Here is a 20,817-nt window from a genome sequence, read left to right on the forward strand (position 1 = left end):
CACACACACACACACACACACACATCCTCGCTCATCCTCAGTCGGCAGGCTGCACGAGTGTGGGACGGAGCTCTGAGACGATCAGAGCCGACAGATCAGCGATGTGGATGAAGAGGAGGAGGATGATGACGAAGACTTTCTTTTCGGTCTCTCTGGCTTCAAATTCAGGTTTTCACCAGGAGTCAAGCTTTTGAGCAAAAGAACACTTTCTGCCCTCAAAGAGAGGTCCGGGTTCTGGGTTCACATTCGAAAGACACATCAAGATCTTGGAGTTCTTTGCCCGTTCCTTAGTCAGTGTCACTTTCTTTGCTGACTACTGCTGATGAAGGTAAAGAGGAAGATTTCTGTCTCGTTTCTCTGTTTGGAGGCTGAAGCAGCAAAACAGATGGTGAGTGGTGTGTGTCTGTGTGTGTTTAAAGATACCCTAATGCGTTGTACCGTACAGTTACATACATCAGGATACTCCTGGATACTTAACTGTACTTGAAAGTGACTAGAATGATTAATAGATGGACCTAAATAGCCTATAAAGTTTATGTTCAATCAATACTTGTGTTGGTAAATTGTTGTAAAGGTGATCCCTCCATGGGGGGGTCTCCTACCAGTGTGGTATGCCCAAAAAAAACCCTCCAAAAGTGAAAAGGGCAGGACGCCTCCTAACTGGATACCTGGATCAGTTTTCAGACTTGACTCGCTGACACCCATTGATGCTTTGACAGAACTCCAAACTGCCCCGGTGTGTGCTAAAGGTCACGGACCGATGAACCCGGAGGAATCGTTTCCAGAAAGCAGAGACACAATTCCAAGATTCCCAAGTTGGATATCCCATTCGGCCGTGAGATATGAGTTGAACGTGACAGCTTTGACCTCAAACTCATCCGGCGGCCCCTCACGACTGTGAGATCCGATCAGCCATTAGTTATCGGTGATCGCTGCAGCCGGACCCAACATCTGGAGGGATAAACTCAAATCATAGGAGGGGAAATAAAATGTTCAGTGAGCACATAACGGCTGAAATCTTCTGCTGTCCACACGTTTTTTGGTCACGGACTGCACAAGTGCATATCTGTGCTTTTAATAGCGTCTAAAAGCATGTAGGAGGGAGATGGTGTGTGAGTTTGTGTCTCTGTGCTTCCTTCCTCATCCTGCCTCGGTGTGGATTGCTGCAGTGTGTTTGTGCTCTTGGCCTTTTGGACCAAACGCTCCGCTGCCTCCTTCTCAGGCAGTATAGAGGAAAAGTGCAGCCACAGGAGGGAGGGCGAGGCCGACTGTCAGAGGCCATTAGGCAGCCGTTGGGACGCCACGTTAGAGCCCAGAAAACCAGAAAGATGCAACACAGGAAACGGGAAAACATCACATTGGCAGGACTCCAAAGCTAAAGGTAGAGGTATAAATCGGGGGGGAAAAGCCCCAAAAGCCTTGAAACAGGAACACAGACAATGAACCTGAAAGATCTACTAGTACGAATCCCTGGACCGCCTGAAGAACACTCCCGTTGTTGGTTTAGCAATTGATTGAGGAAGGGCGAAGCTGAGAGGACGGCGTCCAATCAGCAGCCCAGTGCAACGCAGCGCTAACTAAACAGGCCAACGCCAGGAAGAAACAATCTTTACTGGAACCTGTTAAATCAACTCTGATCGGTTTAAAGATGCTCAGGTGGCCTTCGCCTCCCCACAGCGTGTGTCATGATTGTTGCCATCTATTAACTAGTGAGTAGCTAACATAATAGCCAGCATGGGATATCAGATGTAAAGGCAAACACACAGACGGATCAGCCCCTTCGATGAGAGATGAAGTCATCAGTTCAGAGTGAACACAGTGGTAATAAACGTTTATCTGCTATTGTGGGAAGCGTGTGTTGTGTATTTACTATACGAGCCGGCTGAAGGAACAGATGTCTGATGATGTCAGCAGTGAAAACAGAACCAGACTTGTCAGCGGTAGGGCTGTTTCTATTCTTTCTGTTGGACCATTGGGTCTGATACCATCTGGACTACTGAACAGGCGTTTGCTCCGCTCAGGGATTAAAAATTACAGTTTTAATCTGAGATCTACCGCTGCTGCATGGGCAGGGTCTAATCTGGTTGATGGTGCTTTTCACGAGTCTTTTCAATGATGACTTGCACCTTAAACTCTACAGAAATAAACCACATTCTGTACTGTTTTATAATTGGGAGGTTGATAATGATCGAAACTGATTTTGATAATTTATCATTTTGGTCATTTTCTGAAAGCAAAAATTGTCTTCTGGTTTAAACGTCTGAGTTTAGGGGAATCCGATAAACTCAACCTCGACCACGTAGCCTCAGTGTTTTATGCGCTGTTATTAAAAGTCACACCACAAAAGGAAAAGATGCCAAATAGTACAGAGCACGGTGTGCTCAGCGAGACAAATGAATAAGAAGAGAGACGGAGGCTGTAGAAAAGCAGCCAGAAGCAACTTCAACTCTTGATAAATAGAAGACGACATTACCACCCCGAAGTTTGTTTTTGTGTTTGGTTCTCGGCCTTCCACCCTCCAGTATGTCTGTGTAACCACGCAGCAGCGAGTGTGTGGAGCGCTTTGGTGGTTTACATTATCTTCAAAGAGCAAATCCTCTGACATAGACGTTGCAAAGGACTTCAACGTCTTTATTTTTCCAGCTCCATCTGCAGGATTTATGTAAAGCGAGATCATGTTTTTCTGTAAATCCTTCCTAGTTTGTTTTTTTGTTTTTTTTTCAACGGTGCGTAACGTGATTCAACATCCATCTGCTGTTCCACCTCGGGGACAGTGATTTAAGGTCAGAGGTCATCTCTTCCATAAGATACTAAGATAGAGGACCAGCTCTTACAAGCTGCTCTTACATCCTCTTACAGGCTGCTGTAGTGGAACTGATGTGACTGACAGCTGTCACTCACATCTGATTCGAGTTATTGGGTGCCTTGCTTTGCATATTAGCACGTTCATCCATGTAATAAAACATGTTCCACACAGAACAAGCCCACAGGTCCTCATTATTTCAGGATAAAAAAATGTTCCAGTCGATTGAAGTTAACACATATGAGCGTTCACTAAAACACAGTCAAACTGATTTTCCTGTTTTCCCCTCATTTTTCTAAAGCTAAAATTTATCTTTAAGTGACCCTCATGCACAAAAATCCATATCCAAGTGGAACTTATCTCTCAGGAGGAAATCCACAGGAGTCTCTATATCTTTGCGGAGAAGCACATCATAGCAAACTACTGCAGCTTGAAGACAATCAAAGAGACAACCGATAAACCTGGGCCAACCAAACCTGCACTACGAATCGTCAAACTAGCCAATTAGCTGATCCGATGTGAGGAGGACGCACTACGTCTCTGAGAATGGGCAGCAGTGAAAGCACGATCAGGCCCGCATCAGACCACGTCTCGCTACCTCGATTACTGAGAGAAGTGACTCGTTTTCTGGCAAGAGGTCGCGTCTTTTGAAGCTGTGAAATAAGAAACAAATGTTCTCACTTGGAGAAAAAAAACCTAAGCCTGACACTTCGGGCTTTACCTTCGATGCAACGGGCATGGATTTGATTATGACTGATGATCTGAGAAATAAAGCTTTGGACTTCAATCTATTTTAGGTCTCTTGATGACGAATTGCCAAATAATCTATGAGAATCACAAAATTGCCTCTTCGTGTGTCCTTCCATCATCACTCGCCTCTACCTGCATTGTAATTTTTCCTTTCTTGTAATGCCGGTTGTAGCCTGAGGACACCTTCTTGCATCATGCTGTGCACAGCAGAGTGACTGGCATCTTTGTACCGACTTCACAAAAGAAAGACCTGCAACAAAAGAAAGACCTTCAGGCGATGTTACTCTGGCTCTTTATAGCAGCTACAGATGGATGATGGAGTGACAGCACTTTTCTTTTCCACTTCAGCTTTATCTCTCATCAAACTCCCATCACACCCACCTCCCCTCTCTCTCTCTCCACCCGTCCCTTTAACTGAGTGACCCAAACTCAAGAGGAGGAAGAGAAAGGGGATTAAATGCAAACAAGTCATTAAAAAAAAAAACAGATTCAAATAAATCCTGATAGCCTGTATGAAACAATGCTGACTCTGTGCTGCATCTGCAGTGAACAGGGATTGTGTGTGGGTGTTCAGAAGACACGGGCTGGAAGTGACTTCCTCTAGTGTTGGCTTTGCTGGATGAAAACAGAAGATTATTCCACTTCATCATGAAGCTCCTTTTGTGTTCTCGGAAGAATAAGGATTTAGGATAACTCTGGCCCATAAGGACAATATACTGTAGATCAGCGCTGTCTGTTTTATTTTTTTTAATCAGCACACATGAAGTACTCCCCTTAATCTGCACCAAGTTGCGCTCTTTAAGATGGTCGAGAGGTTTGAGAAAGAAGTTCGTGCTGAGAAAATCATTGGTTTAATTTCTTGCGCCAGATGTGTCGTGCAGCGAGCTCTGAGCGTGAACGTCGGAGGAGAGGTTTTATTTTCTAACGGCGACATGAATGAAATTGAAGAGTGAAAGCTGAAAGAGAGCAGAGAACGTCTAAACAAAGCTCAGAGAGGATTATCCTCTGCAGTCCAGCGGTGAAGCGAGAGGAACTTAAGTCACATTCAATTTATCTAGAGATTCCCTAACATTTAATGTGTGTAAGAAAAATGAAAAAAACTGTGGGGAATTAAGCTATCTGTAATTTAAATGAGGTCACAGCCAGAGTTTGAACCTTCTGACTGTTGTCTTTGCTCAAGCTCAGCTGATACATCTGACACGACCTATTTGGATTGGCTGTGATGCAAAAAATGGATTTACTCTACAGAAAATCTATGGGCAATTTTAGTTACCAATATTTTATATTATATTTGCAACTATATAAATGCATTTTGGAGGAAGCCAGTGTGCCCACAAGGGAACAACACAAACAAATGAAAATCTACATTGAAAATAACTGCATTAACTTCTCGTCTCTTTCCTTCCCGTCTTCCAGGATGTTGTCCTCGGCTGAATGCTGGTGTGAGCTGGCAGATAGCAAAGACATCCAGAAGCGTCCGTGAGACAGACATGAAGCAGCTCAACCAGTATGAACACGGTCACATGGAGAGACTGGGTGAGTGTGGACTGAAGCTGGAATAAATGTTGCAGTGTTGCTGTGAATTTTCTCTTCAATTTCACAATTTGGTAAGAAAAGATTTTCTGATTTATGGGCCACTAATAGGTATAAATCAATATAGGTTCTTAATAGTTTGCTGGGTGTTCTCCACAAAGTCCGGTCAGAAAAGCCAAAGATTAAAGTTCCTCTATGTGTCCCTGACATATCACAAACTACTACAGTGTTTAAAAGGCATCAAGTGCCTTCCTGACTGAAAATGCAAGAAAGCCCAACGTGTTTGGGTCTCCTCAGGCTGTTGTCACCACTGTCTGGTGATTAAAACAATTCATTTCAAGGAAATGTTCCCATGGTACTTGACCACCTGTCCGCTCAGTCACAAAAGGCTGGCAGGACCTTTCAGATATGCTGTGCTGGTTAAACCAATGGGGGGCAAGACAAAAGCATGTTGAAATGAGCCAGAGAGAAGTTAGCCATTTACCCGCTAACGGAGCTAAAGGAGGGGCAGGGAGGTTCTGCTCTGTTTAGCAATCCTTTTGGATAATTAATTTAAAATGTCTGAGTTTTAACCCATGTTGTTCTGTTCCTCTTGCAGTTCGTGCAGCCCTGTTCAGTCTAGGGTTGGTTCTGTTGGTTCTGATGGGCTCGATCCACAGCTGTCCTAGTGTCTGTACCTGCTTTGGTAACACCACTGACTGCTCTGCTGTCGGTCTGCTGTCTGTGACCCCCATCTTAGCACTGCTGGACCAGGACTCTCTGATCCTCCGCCTACACCAGAACAACCTCTCCTCCTTGGGTACAACTGAGTTTTCCAACCTCAGCAGCCTGGAGCTCCTGGATCTTTCCCATAACCACTTTTCTACTCTCCAACCCGGGGCCTTCTCGGTATTAGGCGGACTGCGCTGGCTCAACCTCTCTTCTAACTACCTTGGAATTCGTTTAGCAATCTCTGCGCCCAACAACAGCACAGAGGTCCTCCAGGACTTGAATGAAAGTCAAAGGAGAGTCGGCCTGAGCAAGGATGTTTTCAGAGGACTGTGGCGGTTGCGAGGACTTGACCTGTCCCACAATGGCCTCCTTTTGCTGCCCAAGGGCTTGCTGGATGCAGTTCCAAGACTCAACTGGTTGTCCCTGGCTGGTAACCGGCTGGTGACCCTCGATAGAGCCACTTTTGAGCCCCTCATGGGGCTGCGGCATCTCCAGCTGGCTGGAAATCCCTGGGAGTGTGACTGCAAACTGAGGGACTTCAAGCACTGGATGGAGTGGTTGATTTACAGGGGTGAGCAGAGCAGTTAGCAGACCTCTTCCAATGTCAGATACTGTGAAGTTGATGGATTTCGCAGTTAGCTTGAAGTGCTGTGAGACCAAACTGGAGCTAATCATTTTGTATTCTGAGTCTCGAACTCAAAAGATGTCTAATGAAAGCAATTAATCTCCGCTCTGCAAAATGGATGTATCCTGAGCAAAAACAGGAACGCATTAACCCCAATGTCTCTCAATCCTCCCTTCCCTCTGCCTGCTTCTTTCTACCTACTTTTGCCTGCTTCATCCTTCCCTCCACCCTCTCTACTTTTCTTTCCCCTCTCCATCCGTTTTATAGATGGGCTGGTAGATGCCATGCAGTGCAGTCACCCAGAAGATCTGAAGGGCAGGGACATCCGCAGCATCCCAGCAGAGATGTTCAGCTACTGCTCACAGAGTCAGACCAAAGAAGGAGTGTCGGGTTACGGCGCCCGGCCTCCGTGCCCACCTGGACGAATCATCAGCAACGAGGAATGCGTCCGTCAGCGCTACAGACCGGCCAGCGTCCGCCGTGCACATGGCACGCAAATAGTTGCAGGTGTGATCTGCGGCACAGTGTGCGTCATGATGGTGGTGGCGGCGACTTACGGCTGTGTCTACGCCTCGCTGATGGCGCGGTACCAGAGGGAGATTAAGAACCGCGGCCAGCCTTTAATGGCAGAATCCGGACCTGAAACAGACCTGGAGGATGGTCAGATGTCATCTCCATCCTCACCACAGGATAAAGCACCCAAAGAGACCTGCGACATTGTGCACGGGTATCGAATCAGCAGCTTCTGACCTCACTAGATCCTTCCAGAAACTTCTGACTGCTCTTCAGCTCTCATCACTGATGACAGATGACAGATCTTGGTAGGAAACCCATCGGTTTAGGTATGGATGCTCATCTCTCAGCCAGCTTTTAAACTTCCCTAAAACTGCTGTTTGGCATTTTTGCCCCTTGACTTCCTTCAACTGGTGTTTTCTTTTCTTTAGAAATACAAACCTATCTTTTCCACTTTCCGTTGACGCTATTTATGTTTGAGCCATCTGTATATTTGTGTATCTGAGCCATAAGCACAAGCTCCAAATGTACAAACGTCATCAACTCTGTGGAAGTGAGTTTTCCTGTTGATTGTTTCTTTTTTTCATCATTTATGTATATTTTACATTATCTTTGTCATCCCCAAATTCACTCAAAATAACAGACAAAGTCAGAGTCCTACTTCTTTGGGCTTCATTACAGAGAACTTTACTGCATTCAGATAATATTAAAGACGCGCTGCCACCTAGAGGAGAAGCTGGAAGTCTCCAATCCAACGTCTCCCAAACTCTACTTGGCAAACACTTGAGACACTATAATTCCCAGAATAGCAACGTGTGAGATGCTGATAAAAATGTGAGCAATGGTATCAGCCCACATGTATTGTACTCACCATGTGTTTTAATTTATTTTCTCCAATGCTCCATGTGCGATAACGTTGTCTTGAAATCAACTCAAGGACTGTTTATCATGCCGAGGATAATAAACTCTATATTTATCTACGGATTTATTACTTCTTAATAACACCACAGAAAATAACAACATCCACAACCGAGTCAGTCTTCACCACAAATCCCAAACCAGATCGTCCAAACAACACCAACACCAACCAAACAAACAAACAAAAACCAGATTTAAATCTACGGATTAATTTTACTTGTCAGAAGCCATTTACTTCCTTGAAAGTAATCAACTTTTTTTTTTTCTAGCTGTTTTTTTACGTCCTCAAAAACTTTGGTCATCATAGCAACACCACATAACCTGCATCCATTAAAAAATCAAAACACAGCATTTTCCATAAGCAAGTTAGGCAACAAAATATCTACCAAATGTTGTATGAAGTGTGCCTTGGTGATATAATAGTAATATCATTAGTGAGATACCAGCTGATACCTGTGAGCACCGATTATGGACCTCCATGGATCTCTACCACTGCTAATGAACAATAGAGCGAACAGAAAACCAGCCATGCCTTATCCGCCATGTCTCATTCAAAGACAGAAATCAGAGCAGCGAAATCAGAAATCAGAAATCTAAAGTCACAGTTCTCAAACTTCAGACTTGAGTATTTTGAATCAGAGCTGCAGAATAGTGACTCACCTCCTGCTGTGGCCGTCTTTCCTCCAGATGACACCGTCACGGCTGTTGTAGCTACGATGTACTTCACTCCTGTAGAGAGAAAGATTCGCTGATCAGGGATGCATTTAATGGTAACAAAATACATAAATGATGATGGTTTAAAAGATGGACCTTTATCGTTGATGACATAATACAGGAAGCTTCCAGGAGTGTTTTCCGCAGCCAGGCGGTACCATAGAGGGAAATGATCGATGGTGAATAAGTTGTCTTTATCGGTTGGAGTCAGAAACCTTCTGTTGAGTGAAAGTTCAACTTCAGACAACGTCTGACTTTTAAACCAACAGGTGATCTGGTCTGAGTCTTACTTTGCCACTCTGGTCTCCACACCAGCGTATCTGGTGACCCTCATCAGGCCGGCACGGGTCCCTAGGAACGCTGCCTCGACCCCCGGCTCCACCCTGCAAACAAACAGAAAAACACAGGATGGAAGTCTATCATCTGAAGAAAAGTTGTTTGGTCTCATGCAAAGTTCAGAGAAACCAAACATCAAAACTATCTCAGCTGACAGATGTTGGTCAGTTTTAGGTAGAACTGACCCATTTATGGTTTACATGGAAACATCTAGTCCCACCTATCATCGAGCATCAGAGCGTTCCAGTAGGCCTCCATTGGAGCTGTTACCACGGCATCAAACAGCGTCTGCTGCAGCAGCACCTCATCGCCTAGGTAACCAACAGGCCGGGCCAAACAACGAGGTCATACATCATCATTATTATCATGAATGAAGAGGGAAATGGTTTGAACGTGAAAGACCTACACTCCAGGTCCGGCTCTTTCCCCATCAGGTAGCGGACGGCTGCCTGAAGCTGAGAGTATTTCCGATGGCTGGGATCGATGTCCGTCTCACAGTAAGTCCTGAGGAAAGCAGGTTTATTAGCAGTGTCAGGTTTTCAGTGGGTGTTGATTCAACATTTTGTCATTGTTCATGGTATTTAGTGCATTAGGACTGTCATGATATGCTGAAATAACCTGAACCTTCATTTGCGTATTATCGGGATTTTTGGTTGCAGTTCTCCCTTTCTGCCGACAGGTGGTGTTGTTCTACCTCTCTTGTCCCTGTTATGATTTGAAGGCATTTGCTGGTAGACCAGTCTCACCTCCTTTTAAACAGCTACCCAACTTTCATCCTTGTGTTCTTAAGCTTCTTAAAGTTTTTTATCCTTGTTATTTTTACATCTTTATTTAATGAATTGTCTTCTCATCCTGTCAAATCAAATCGGATACCCATGTATAAACCATGGTAAAACACTACAACAGATCCAGATGTTTATGCAGCACTAATACATCTGATGTATCTATTTATGTTTACAAAATCTAGGAAAAGGAAACACAACACAATTATTATTAATATAAGTGAATACTAAATAAACCCCATGATATGAATGAGGATCAAAGGTCACTCGTGTTTACGCACCACTCAGAGGCGATGGTGAGGTCAGGGGAGGTGAGATCATCCAGACCTGGAGAGAAAGGCACAAACACGTCATTCATTACCAATGTAAACATACAGAATTACATTCTTTAATTTTAGCTTGAGAGCCTGCTGGGTATTGCTGAGGTTACCTGATTCAATACCAACCCACAAATACTGGATCGAAGAATGAGATCCTACCTTCCTCAACAGACACATTTCCCATGAACATCAGCTTTCCGTGACCCCTCGTCAGCACCATACCAAAGCTGCAAGAATGGCAAGAACAGTGAGACATGAACATATCAGTGTGGTGGGTTTGAGATTTTTGGTTTGGTTTCATTTACCTGAAAGGTGTCTCATCAATGTTGGTGTAGAAGTAGTCATTGGTGAGGTACAGAGGTCGTTTCTGTTGGAGGAGAATGGAACCCCATTTTTTTGGGTTATGGTTATGTACCATAAATCAACCGGATATGTTGTTATAGTGTTTTCAGATTCTCCACACTCACCCCTTTATCCACGGATGCTGTGACAGCCAGGCTCATTCTGCCGGTCTTTCCTTCCACCATGGCCGTTCTCAGCTACAAGTATGAAAAGAAAAGGAATCAACAGGGACGTTTCGCACGTTTATTCTTGATTCTTCGTGCTGCTACCTCATCCGATGAACTGCTGTGTCATTCTAAAATCCCCCCGCAGGGATCAATATTGGTGTATCTTATCTTATCCAGATCAGCCTGGTGATAATGGGACTCCTTTATAAAGGGAGCTCCAGAGGACATATGTGTCAACGTGGGGAATTAAGGCCCTCGGATCTCGTGTACCGACCTTCTCCTCTTTGTCCTTCCACTCCACCTCAGACAGATCCACGCTGTTGTAGTTTGGCTTTGGCTTCAGTTTCTTTCCATCCTTATACTGTAGGACAGAAGACACTGGTGCTGCTTATATGTGTATGAGTCAGAAGGGGAATACTGTATAACTGTCCTTCTAAATATTTAATACCTTCCCCCTTAATGCACCCACCAGGACACTGAGCACACAAGCAGTAACACGTTTGACTTTCACTAGACAGCCAGTAAATCACAACTTCTGCAGCTGTTGAGGTAAAAATACTGAATGCAGCAGTGAAAGGGGACTCACTAGAGGTCGAAGGTCAGGGTGAGCCAGGATGTAGCCGTTGTTGGTGATGAGAAAGGCGTAACCGTGAGCTCCCAACTGTGGACGAGAAAGGAGGAAGGACGCTAGAAGTGACATCATTCAAATAGAGAGGGCATCACCAACAGGTATGACACAGGCCTGAGCTCACCATGTATCTGGGGGCCAACTTCATCACCTCCATCAACGGGATGTCAGAGCCAACCACCCCCAGCAAGATCCCATGGGACAGCTGGAGAGACAGGTCCAAAACCGGGGTTTCAATCTCACTTGATTTGTGATGTTTAATACAACAACCATGCTGTGATGGACTTTTTATTTAAATTAACCTCATGATAAATCTCTTCATCTCCCCCGGCGCTACTCAACATATCTAAAAATAACATCACATACTTTATCATGATGAATCACCACTGTCGTGTGTTTGAGTTTGACTCTGACCGTTTCCTTCTTCTTGCTGAAGACGGGCATGGCCACTGAGGTCATCAGCAGCAGACTCTGAGCCTTGGTGGTGAAGAGCTGAGACACAAAAACGTTCAACACAACACATCATTGATGGATCATGGGAAATATTCCTCTAAAATAGTGATGAACAAAGTTGTGAGAGCGGCTGGAGGTTGACTCTGGTCCCACAGATAAAGAGCTGAGAGCTCGTCTAAAGCTACGGCTTCCTCTTCGTTTTTACCTCCTTGGTGTTGGGAAGCTGTCGGAGCCATGGAGGGAGAGGCCCAGAGGATCATGGGAGAATGAGTCCAAAACCAAAAGGAATAAGCAGACAGATGGATGAAGGTGAAGATGAAGTGACAGTGATGATGAAGACGATGATACCGCTGTGGACTTAAAGGAGTATTTCACCCCTAAAAGAAACTACTCTGATGAATTAAAGCCAAACACTCTAAACGTGACGCTCTGATTGGTTGCCTCGCCTCACCACGGTGTCCATGTAGGCTTCAGTCCAAATGATGTCATGGTCATGGTTGATGACCATTGGTCGGCTGAGAACGTGCAGGTACTCCATGACGTTCTCCTGCACGTCAGCAAGTGTGGAGATGTGTGTGTAGTAACCTGAGGAAACACACATGCATGGACAGTGTGTGGCTACATGAGGAAAACAGTTGAACACACACACACACACACACACACACACACACACACACACACACACACACACACACACACACATAGACTGCTGACCTTTGTTATTGCAGGCGATCCACTTGGTGTTTCGAGCGAAGGTCATCTCTCTGCCAATCAGGTAGGTGAAGACTCGCACCTGAACAGAGAAGCTCACCTGTTGACACCTGGTTGTGTGTTTGTGTTGCTATCTGGTGCCCCCGTTTGTGTTACTTCCAGCTACATTTTGCTACGCAGCTGAACTGAAAGCTGCCGTTTATTAAGCAAGAAACAACCGTGAACCCAAACGTGCAGGAGTGTTCATGTTCGATTGATGTGAACGAATGTAAAATGGTTCTCACTCGTCGCTCAGGCCAGTTGAACTCCTCAAAGACGGACTCGAAGTCCTCCATGGCGCCGTCCGTGATCAGCATGATGGCCTGGTTACACATGCTGCCCTGACCGTTCACCCTTGCCTGCACACACACACGCACACACACACGCATTAATAATTATAAGCTGAAGTGGATCTGAGTCTCCCGTGATTGTCAGACGACACAAACCTCATTGAGGATTTTGAATGATTCCTTCATGGCGTTCTTGATCTTTGCTTCTCCTTTGACGTGCAACTCCTCCACCAGCAGCTTGAAGTGCTGAGCGATAGGGGGAGGAGGGTGGCACAGAGAGAGATTGTATTGTAAAGGTAAATACACTTATATGAGAGCAGGTCTCGAAGTATTTGTCTCCTGCACAAACTGGATTTGTGGCAACAAAAAAAAAATCATGAAACCTATAAAATCTAAAGGCCATGTGTCTTTCGAGAAACAATGTTCTGGTTATTCTGAATGATGCCAGAACAACCACAGCTTTTGGAGAACTGTCCTTTTCAGTAAGTCTAACATGAATTCTAATGTCATCTGTAAAAGTGTTGCTAAAATGTCCTTATGTTCCAAAAATATGAAGCTCCTGTGTGCAAACACACACACAGAGCTCCGAGCTGAGCTGTGCTCCAGGAAGTAGGGCAAGAGGTTGATCTGCTGATGATCTTAGGGTACTTCCTGTGTGGTGCCTGGTTAACTCTTAAAGCCTCCGTGAAGCAGATAATGGACTTACTTCCCTGTTGTCCAAGTCGGCCTGGACGAGGGTTCCTTTGAAGCAGGGCTCCACGTAGCGAACGTAGTCCGTGTACTGCAACCGGAGGAGGGAAATATGGCGTCGAACAAAACTTTTTACACAATCGCTTTAATAAATTTTCACTCGATTTGGCTTCGGATTCACAAATGTGAAAAATGGTTTTGATTATTTCGGTTCAAGCGGAAGAAGTGGGTATTGAAAATAAATGAATGAATGAATGAATGAATGAATGAATTTGGGTCATTGCTATGTCATCCCTGTGTATCCTCAGGATTTTTACAAATCAAACAACAGATTTAACCATAGATTGTGCGTCTTTCTCACAGCGATGACGTTGACAAAGTCGTTCTCTCCCAGTGTGTCCAGGATGGTGTTGATGGTGTGTTTGGCGATGGTCATCTTCAGCCCCTTCATGCTGCCGCTGATGTCCACCATGATGATGATGTCTTTGGGAGACGTGGCCGCCTGGATGTACCTGAACACGGGAGGGAGAGAAGTTTTCCATGGAGAATGTTGTCATGTTACATTCAGACCACGTCATTACAAACATGCTGCTTTGAGTTCCACCTTCTCTCCCTACAGATGCACGCAGCAGCGACTCCAGCTGAGCTGTGGTCGTGTGATGTGATGACGTGTTCAGGGACATATGCAGATCTCAGGCATTATTTAGAAATGCATGAACACATATGGTGCCACGCTGGCTCCGGTGACCCGGCTAAGGAGCAGCTTATCGTCTTTTCCAGAGGATCAGAACTCCCGCTGGTCACTGCTCAGTCAACACAGAGCCTGCAGAACCTCTGTCTCATTCAGCGCTACCATTTCCTAACATATTGCACTAATCTGTCATGTCAATCTGTCACAGTATTAATATAATATTATTATAATCGACATATGTTAACAAATTAAACACGCAATGTCAATAAAAAAGTGGAAAAGTCTTTAAATCTGTAGGATCCTTCCTGTGAAGACTACAGAACCTCAGGAAAGGACAGCATCTTCATTTTATCACGTAGATCTGAGAAGTTGTTCGACTAAACTCACCAGTTTCTGTTCCTGCAGTCAAAAGCAGCGACACCATTGGAGTCTGGAGTCCATTTAATGCCTGACAGACAGGAGAAACACAGGTGGAGTCAGTTCTAACACAATTTACATCCTTCTGATGCTGAGAATATTCACAAAACAAAGCAACCTCCGAATTGAAAATGTCAATAACAGTGAACTGACCGGGGTAGATTCTGAAGAAACCGGTGGAGCTGCCGAAGTACTGCCAGGTAAGGGTGGGATCCTTCTGGAAGTTACCGATGAACACGTCGTTTAACGCCTCAGAGTTGTAGATGGCATTGAGGATGTTGGGATCTGAACACAAAAGCAACTTTGGTTAGACCAACGTGCGGAGCTAGATCTGATAAAGTACGGGATGACCTCTGACCTTTGTTGTAAACATTGGTGGGAACCTGGATGTCGCTCTGCAGCGTGTTCACCGCCATGTTGTTGAAGTGTTCGTTCTCCTCCAGGGGAAAAAACCCCCCCAGGTCGACGTTGGTCCCGTCGTCTTCCCCCGAGTTGATGAGCATGGAGTTGTAGTAGTCAAACTGACGGGAGACAGGAAGAGCACAGCCTTTCAGAATAAGAGAACTTTAGTATAGAATATTATTTTATTCCTTGGGGTTGGGGTGGTTATTTATGATGGGTTGGATTTTGACACTGCCCCCACCCCCATCAGACCGTTGAGTAGACGACAGCAGACATTACCACAGTGTCATAGACTGAGGTCTATTAGTGAGGTAGTCCATCGTCCATGTGACCTGTTGGTGGTCAATACCTGCCCTCCCCAGGCAGGGCAGGGCAAAGTGGGGGCATCATCGAATCAGTTAAAGAACAGATTCAGATCATTTGCCCAGAATTCCAAAAAGTTAATATTTTCTGTTTATATCATTATTTGTTTTCCACCTACTTCTGACTTTCTGTTGATGCAACACTTGGATTTTTCTAGAATCAAACCAGACTTATCTTGAAACCATTATTATACGCATTACTTATGCCATTGTTATTATTATATCTAGAATCTAATATGTAAAAATTTAAAAAATTATTTTTTAAATATAGATCTATGTATCATAGGAGTGGATGAGATTTCAATTAAAGTTTGTTATTATTAAGGCTAACACAACTACAACGTGTAAGAAATAAGCCCGCCTGGACTGCTTCAGTGTCTTCCTGTAATGTTTTCACCCCGCTGTGCTGCGGGCGTCGACCCAGTTAGCTCACAGGATCAGTGATCTGAACTCAGGTGTTAGCTGAAGCCACTGCTGACCTGGATTCACAAACCCATAGAATTCTGACAACAGCCAAACAACACCTGAGGCTGACAAGTCACATCCCACACCAGTTCACAGACTGGGATTTACCTCTTTACCCGAAACCCTGATCCAAGAGTAAAAGAAAGAACACACACACACACACACACAGGCTGTGAACTATAGCATAAAATGTCAGCTGTGGATGACGATTGTCTGGAGAAAAGAACACGTACCTGCAAGGAAGCGTTAAATTCATGGTACAGGTCAGCATCTTCTGCAGACTCCGCTAACCTCTGGGAGAAAGAAACACAAACTCTGTCAGTCACTCTGAGTGAAACACATTGTCTGTCCTCAAAGTCAAGAGTTTCAGAGTTTACGATTGTCCTGAATGCAGCATTTGTATCGAGATCGATTTCCAAACTGGACATGATTGCATTGTGGGTAGTTATTTCAGAACTTAATGTTGCTTCCATTTCTTCTTCATTCTGTCTCTGATATCACTTGATTGCTTTCATTGGCAGCTGATTGGCTGCTCTTGTTTATTTGATACGGCTCATTGAGGTCTGTTTGTCCTGACCTTCACCGACTTCATCTTGCTTCCCAGCATTCTTTCGATTTCATCGGAGTATTCCTTCACCAAGTCTTCTCCGTCCAGCTCCACAATCTTAATGATGGACTCCACATCCCTCAGTTTCTGCAGGAAATTAAAACAGGTTTTGGGTCACTTCATTATCACATCTGCCTCTATTTCTATACACAAACTCCCCTAACTCTGGTTTTAACACCCAAAAGCAAATAATCACAACTGTTAGGAAATTTTTACAACAAAGCCATCGACTTCATTTATTAAATGTAAGTCCATGCTGAAAATAACTTGCGACATGAAATAATATCCGAAGCATAAAAATGTATATAATCTGGTTTATTCCAGGACTTTTCTGTTAATGTATATGAAAGAATTGGAAGCAGTTGAAAGCAAAACAGTAAAAGTGATCTAATGCCATCCAAAAGATTAGTTTAGTTAGAGCGGATTAAATCAGCTGCTTTCACGTGGAGGCGTTTTATATTTTCCCTTTGAGGAGCTGTGAGGTAATGAGGTCAATTTCACTGGATCAAGAAGCAGGAGGTGGATCATCCGTTGAGGACAGACAGCCTTATCTGCTTATTTACACTCCAGATCACTCACTTAAGTCATTCACTAAAGCCAACTTGTCCGAATGAAGAACCCAGCAGCTGATTTCTGTGTCAGATTCACCTGATGCACGTGTGAGTCGTGTCAAGTGTTGTCTGACAGTTATTTTTCAATATGCATCATGGCCTAAATGTGACAGGTCTTGAATATTACTGAGCTACGGTGCAGAGATTCAATCCCTCACAACAAATCTTTGCCAAAGGGACGTCTCCTCATTTGGCTTTTTGACAGGAGAAAATTCTATCTTTCTGATTTACTCATGCTCCTCTCAAAAACTTTTATCCACACCAAGAAAAGGTAAAGCCCATGGGCTTAAAATGGGCTGGATGTCCTTTATGTGCAGATATGTGTCCGGTTTTTTTTCGACCTTCCTGCAGGAGGAAGTCCTGCAATAAATCTAAATCTGGCAGATAAATAGATGAATGTGTAAAATCGGAAAAGACTGCAAATCCTGATGCTGGCAGAGGAGGATCGATGCTCAAACTGCGTATTAGCTTGATCCCTATATGTTGGCAATATTTGTGTGTGTGGGTGTCCTCACTGGAGGAGCTGCGGGTTTGAAAACTCCCTATGATGCACGCTTTCCTGCTTTGTGCAGCCAGACTTGCACAGATCCACCACAATGAATCCTTTCTTCCGTTTACCTTCTGCATGAGCAGAGAGCCAGAGTATTTGGTGGTTAAGCTTCGAAACTGATCAGAGATCACAAACGCCCACTGCTGGACCCTGAAACAGACACAAGGGATAAAATTATAAAGAAGATTCTAATTGATAAGGAATACAACATCAGGAATTATCTGCAGTCAACACAACAGGGATGCAGAAACACTATTTATGTACATATCCCCCTTTGGAGTGCTTAGTCACTTGTCCCACATTTGATGACCACCAAATTAGGACTGCCACTCATCCTATTGATTACCTATTGAGTGGCTGCGAACCATTCACACAGGGAACCCATTCTTTTATATTAGCCAGGTCATACTAGCTTATTGTGAAAGAGGGCAAAATAATACTGAAAATTTAGAAGAACTTCCACTACGAAGGGGATCCTGTCACCTTTCACCCCAGCGTAGATCATCTGCTACCAGGTTCTAGGTTTACCACCGGATCCGTCCTGAGCAGACAAGCCTGTTTTATGCTAATAGAATGGACTTTCCTGCAAGAAGTGTTAATGTTTTAACCTTTCTTAAATATTGTGGGTTGGGTATTTCTGCATAACAGAGAAATGGTCTGTTGTCTGTTAATGCAACATGTTAAATAAAGTTGTATGACAAAAAAAAACCAAAAACATGCAGCACGACAACCTGCGTTGGTCAGTTGCTTGGAGCTTGGCTGCCTGCTGCCGTTTGGTTACAACAGAAAAAGGCTGTTTAGATATGACGGTGATGGAGGAGATTTAGATAATCTGATCTTCATGTGGGTCAGAGCCGGGAGCTGCAGGTGCCCCGCTCAAACTCACATCATCATGAAAACATGACGAAACACAACCGACAGAGGGGACACAGCCCGTGTGTTAGATGATCACAGCGTTTCCTCAGGATGTTTATGTTGGATGAGTCCAATCAGGACAGTTTCTCCTCAGCATCACATCCACACAGGAGCTCCGTCACAGCAGGAGGTAATCAGACAAGACTCATCAACCAACCACAGAACTGTGTTCAGAATCAAACAACACTCATCTCCATACTGCAGGGAGAACTTTTAGGCTATTAGCAAAAGTAATATTGAGAAGAATTTGGAATTAATCCAAAGTTTTTATTAATAGAGAGAAAGATGTGAACAGATGCAGCATCGTAAGAGATCATGAGGAGTATTGAGGAGTAAGGCCCGCACATGTGGAACAACTGAAAACAGGGACAGGTCATGTTTTGTCTGCAGGTATGATTGATGTTGTGTAGCATGAATTACAACCTGATGTTAATGCATTTATTACTTGATTCGTACTTCAGTCAATAAGCAAGTGCAGAAGAAGATATGCTAAAGTTCTTCAACTAATGACACTTTAGCCAACGTGCTAACGTGCTAACGCAGTTGTTGTAACATGAACATCTTAAGGTGTGTTTATTACAGCCTTCATCCCTTATGTTTGATGGACAATGAATCATTATTTAAAGATAATATCTTTTTTGTTTGTTTTTGTTCTTATGCATTTTGTTTGTCTGCACCTTTCAAATGCAGGAAATTAAATGTCTGTTTTATATTCAGCACTCATTACATTTCATTTTTAAAAAATTAAAGGTCTCATTATAGTGAAATATTTCTTCTGATTTGTTTAAACTTTTAAACCATTAGAGGCCCACACATCAGTCATCACAAATTCCTGATGTAATCATTTGAAAAATAACAACTTGTTCCTGAAACAGGTGGAAGACGGAGAGAGCTGAGATCTGGTAGAAGACAACTTACGTGTCTGGTGGGATCTTCATCTGAGCCTGAGCTGAAATCCACAGGAAAAAGAATCCCACAATCCCCAGAAGCTTCCTGGTTCCCGACAGCTTCCCACTTTGAGCTCCTGACATGATACTCCTGTTGGTCGCTTTTCAAAAAACTGTGGAGGCGGTTTCACAAACTGTGATCAGCTCTGAACGTGGAAGCGGATCGTGAGGAGTTTGGAGGCTTTCTCATGTTGGCTAAAGAGAGATGACGGCAGTGAAAACAGTGAGTTTTGGACTCGGAATGATGGCAGTCATGCCTGGACAAACACATCCTGCTCCCTGCATCTTCACCCTGCTTCTATTTTTACCTCCGGGGCAAATAAAAGTCATCCAGCACAAACTGATGGAGAGGAAAATGTTAGTTCTGCTTCAAAAAGCTCTTCAGGTTGAAGTTGAAAACCGGTCCTTCTCTGAGAAATCCGCTGTGTCAGCGCTCCATGCTCTTCAAGGCTGTCCCAGGTATTTCCAGGTTGCTTTTTATAAACATAGGACTAAAAAGTTGGATAATTCCTTCCCTATCCATGTGTTTAGGAAGACATAAAGCAGGCAGTCTGCAGCAGGTTTTGTGTCTGCTCGCCTCCAATGTCACCCAATTTGCAACATAATCCACTTGGATTAAAAAGTCCTCTCTTCCCCATCGAGAGAGAGAGAGAGAGAGAGAGAGAGAGAGAGAGAGAGAGAGAGAGAGAGAGAGAGAGAGAGAGAGAGAGAGAGAGAGAGAGAGAGAGAGAGAGAGAGAGAGAGAGAGAGAATGAGGGAGAGAGAGAGAGAGAGAGAGAGAGAGAGAGAGAGAGAGAGAGAGAGAGAGAATGAGGGAGAGAGAGAGAGAGAGATGAGTGTGGAGTGAGGGGAGGGATTGGAGCAGGGATTGGATGAGGGCTCTCTTTTATCTAAGAGGATTAGAGCGATTTCTGGAGACAGACTCTCCTACCACCAATCCCAAAAGCCAAAAGGAAAGAAACCCTGAGGTTCAGTTTGGCTGCTGAAAGACAGAGAGATACACACACACACACACACACACACGCACGCACACACACACACACACACACACACACACACACTCACAGGGTACACATTTCAGTCTACAGTCTGCACCAGATTGACGTGGACTTTAAATTTAATCTGATAAAAACTAATTAGAGTCAAAGCTGTTGACCGAGTGCGGCTCATCATCATCTCTGTTGCATCTCAGCTCCTCATCCTCATCAGAGAAACAGGCTATAATGGTAGTCTCATCAGAAAAACAACACCAATGTAACAATAACTTCTTATTGAACAGTTTGACCACTTCGTTAGACTTAGGGTTTGTTTTGCAAAAGACAGAAATGGAAAGATCAGGTGAAAACTTTTTATATTCTGTTCCTTCAGAACTGATGAAGCCTCTTGGATGTGAAGTGAAGTATCTGCAAATCTGAAAACAGAAGTTGCTTCACATTCACCCATCAAGGATTACCATCACCTGGATGAACAAGACCGGATCAAAGAGCAGTGAAGATGAAGATGTTGATGAAGATTCAGAGACAAT

At 44.1% G+C, this 20,817-nt stretch overlaps 2 protein-coding genes across 5 annotated transcripts in view; one reads left to right on the forward strand and one right to left on the reverse strand.

Annotated features, from left to right (window-relative positions):
- LOC137594512 (voltage-dependent calcium channel subunit alpha-2/delta-4-like) overlaps positions 1–19,869 on the reverse strand; it is a 32,263-nt gene extending 12,394 nt beyond the window's left edge. For 2 of the 4 annotated variants that reach the window (XM_068314045.1, XM_068314043.1), the window contains exons 1-27: positions 19,264–19,869; positions 17,499–17,580; positions 16,240–16,356; positions 15,896–15,955; positions 14,792–14,954; positions 14,587–14,718; positions 14,404–14,464; positions 13,687–13,837; positions 13,342–13,416; positions 12,792–12,881; positions 12,591–12,704; positions 12,310–12,388; positions 12,047–12,180; positions 11,801–11,818; positions 11,557–11,634; positions 11,267–11,347; positions 11,101–11,175; positions 10,789–10,875; positions 10,473–10,544; positions 10,311–10,372; positions 10,165–10,232; positions 9,967–10,012; positions 9,310–9,407; positions 9,124–9,214; positions 8,858–8,950; positions 8,664–8,785; positions 8,514–8,582 (exon numbers count right to left, since the gene is read on the reverse strand). In XM_068314045.1, coding sequence (XP_068170146.1) covers positions 8,514–8,582; positions 8,664–8,785; positions 8,858–8,950; positions 9,124–9,214; positions 9,310–9,407; positions 9,967–10,012; positions 10,165–10,232; positions 10,311–10,372; positions 10,473–10,544; positions 10,789–10,875; positions 11,101–11,175; positions 11,267–11,347; positions 11,557–11,634; positions 11,801–11,818; positions 12,047–12,180; positions 12,310–12,388; positions 12,591–12,704; positions 12,792–12,881; positions 13,342–13,416; positions 13,687–13,837; positions 14,404–14,464; positions 14,587–14,718; positions 14,792–14,954; positions 15,896–15,955; positions 16,240–16,356; positions 17,499–17,580; positions 19,264–19,376 — 2,431 coding nt within the window. In that variant the 5' untranslated portion in view covers positions 19,377–19,869. The remainder of the gene's footprint in view (positions 1–8,513; positions 8,583–8,663; positions 8,786–8,857; positions 8,951–9,123; positions 9,215–9,309; positions 9,408–9,966; positions 10,013–10,164; positions 10,233–10,310; positions 10,373–10,472; positions 10,545–10,788; positions 10,876–11,100; positions 11,176–11,266; positions 11,348–11,556; positions 11,635–11,800; positions 11,819–12,046; positions 12,181–12,309; positions 12,389–12,590; positions 12,705–12,791; positions 12,882–13,341; positions 13,417–13,686; positions 13,838–14,403; positions 14,465–14,586; positions 14,719–14,791; positions 14,955–15,895; positions 15,956–16,239; positions 16,357–17,498; positions 17,581–19,263) is intronic. The other 2 variants (XM_068314046.1, XM_068314044.1) reach the window with 1 other exon arrangement.
- LOC137593378 (leucine-rich repeat and transmembrane domain-containing protein 2-like) lies at positions 5,044–7,171 on the forward strand. Its single transcript, XM_068312036.1, has 3 exons — positions 5,044–5,089; positions 5,685–6,368; positions 6,690–7,171. The coding sequence occupies exons 1-3, from the start codon at positions 5,044–5,046 to the stop codon at positions 7,169–7,171; spliced, it is 1,212 nt and encodes a 403-aa protein (XP_068168137.1).
- Positions 19,870–20,817: the final 948 nt, after the last annotated feature.

Source organism: Antennarius striatus, chromosome 4 (assembly GCF_040054535.1).
Source record: "Antennarius striatus isolate MH-2024 chromosome 4, ASM4005453v1, whole genome shotgun sequence".
NCBI lineage: Eukaryota > Metazoa > Chordata > Actinopteri > Lophiiformes > Antennariidae > Antennarius > Antennarius striatus.

Coding starts and splice junctions, on each gene's coding strand:
- LOC137593378 (XM_068312036.1), top strand. CDS start 5,044: ATGAAGCAGCTCAACCAGTATGAACACGGTCACATGGAGAGACTGG. Junction 5,090..5,684: donor CGGTCACATGGAGAGACTGG/GTGAGTGTGGAC, acceptor TTCCTCTTGCAG/TTCGTGCAGCCCTGTTCAGT. Junction 6,369..6,689: donor GGAGTGGTTGATTTACAGGG/GTGAGCAGAGCA, acceptor TCCGTTTTATAG/ATGGGCTGGTAGATGCCATG.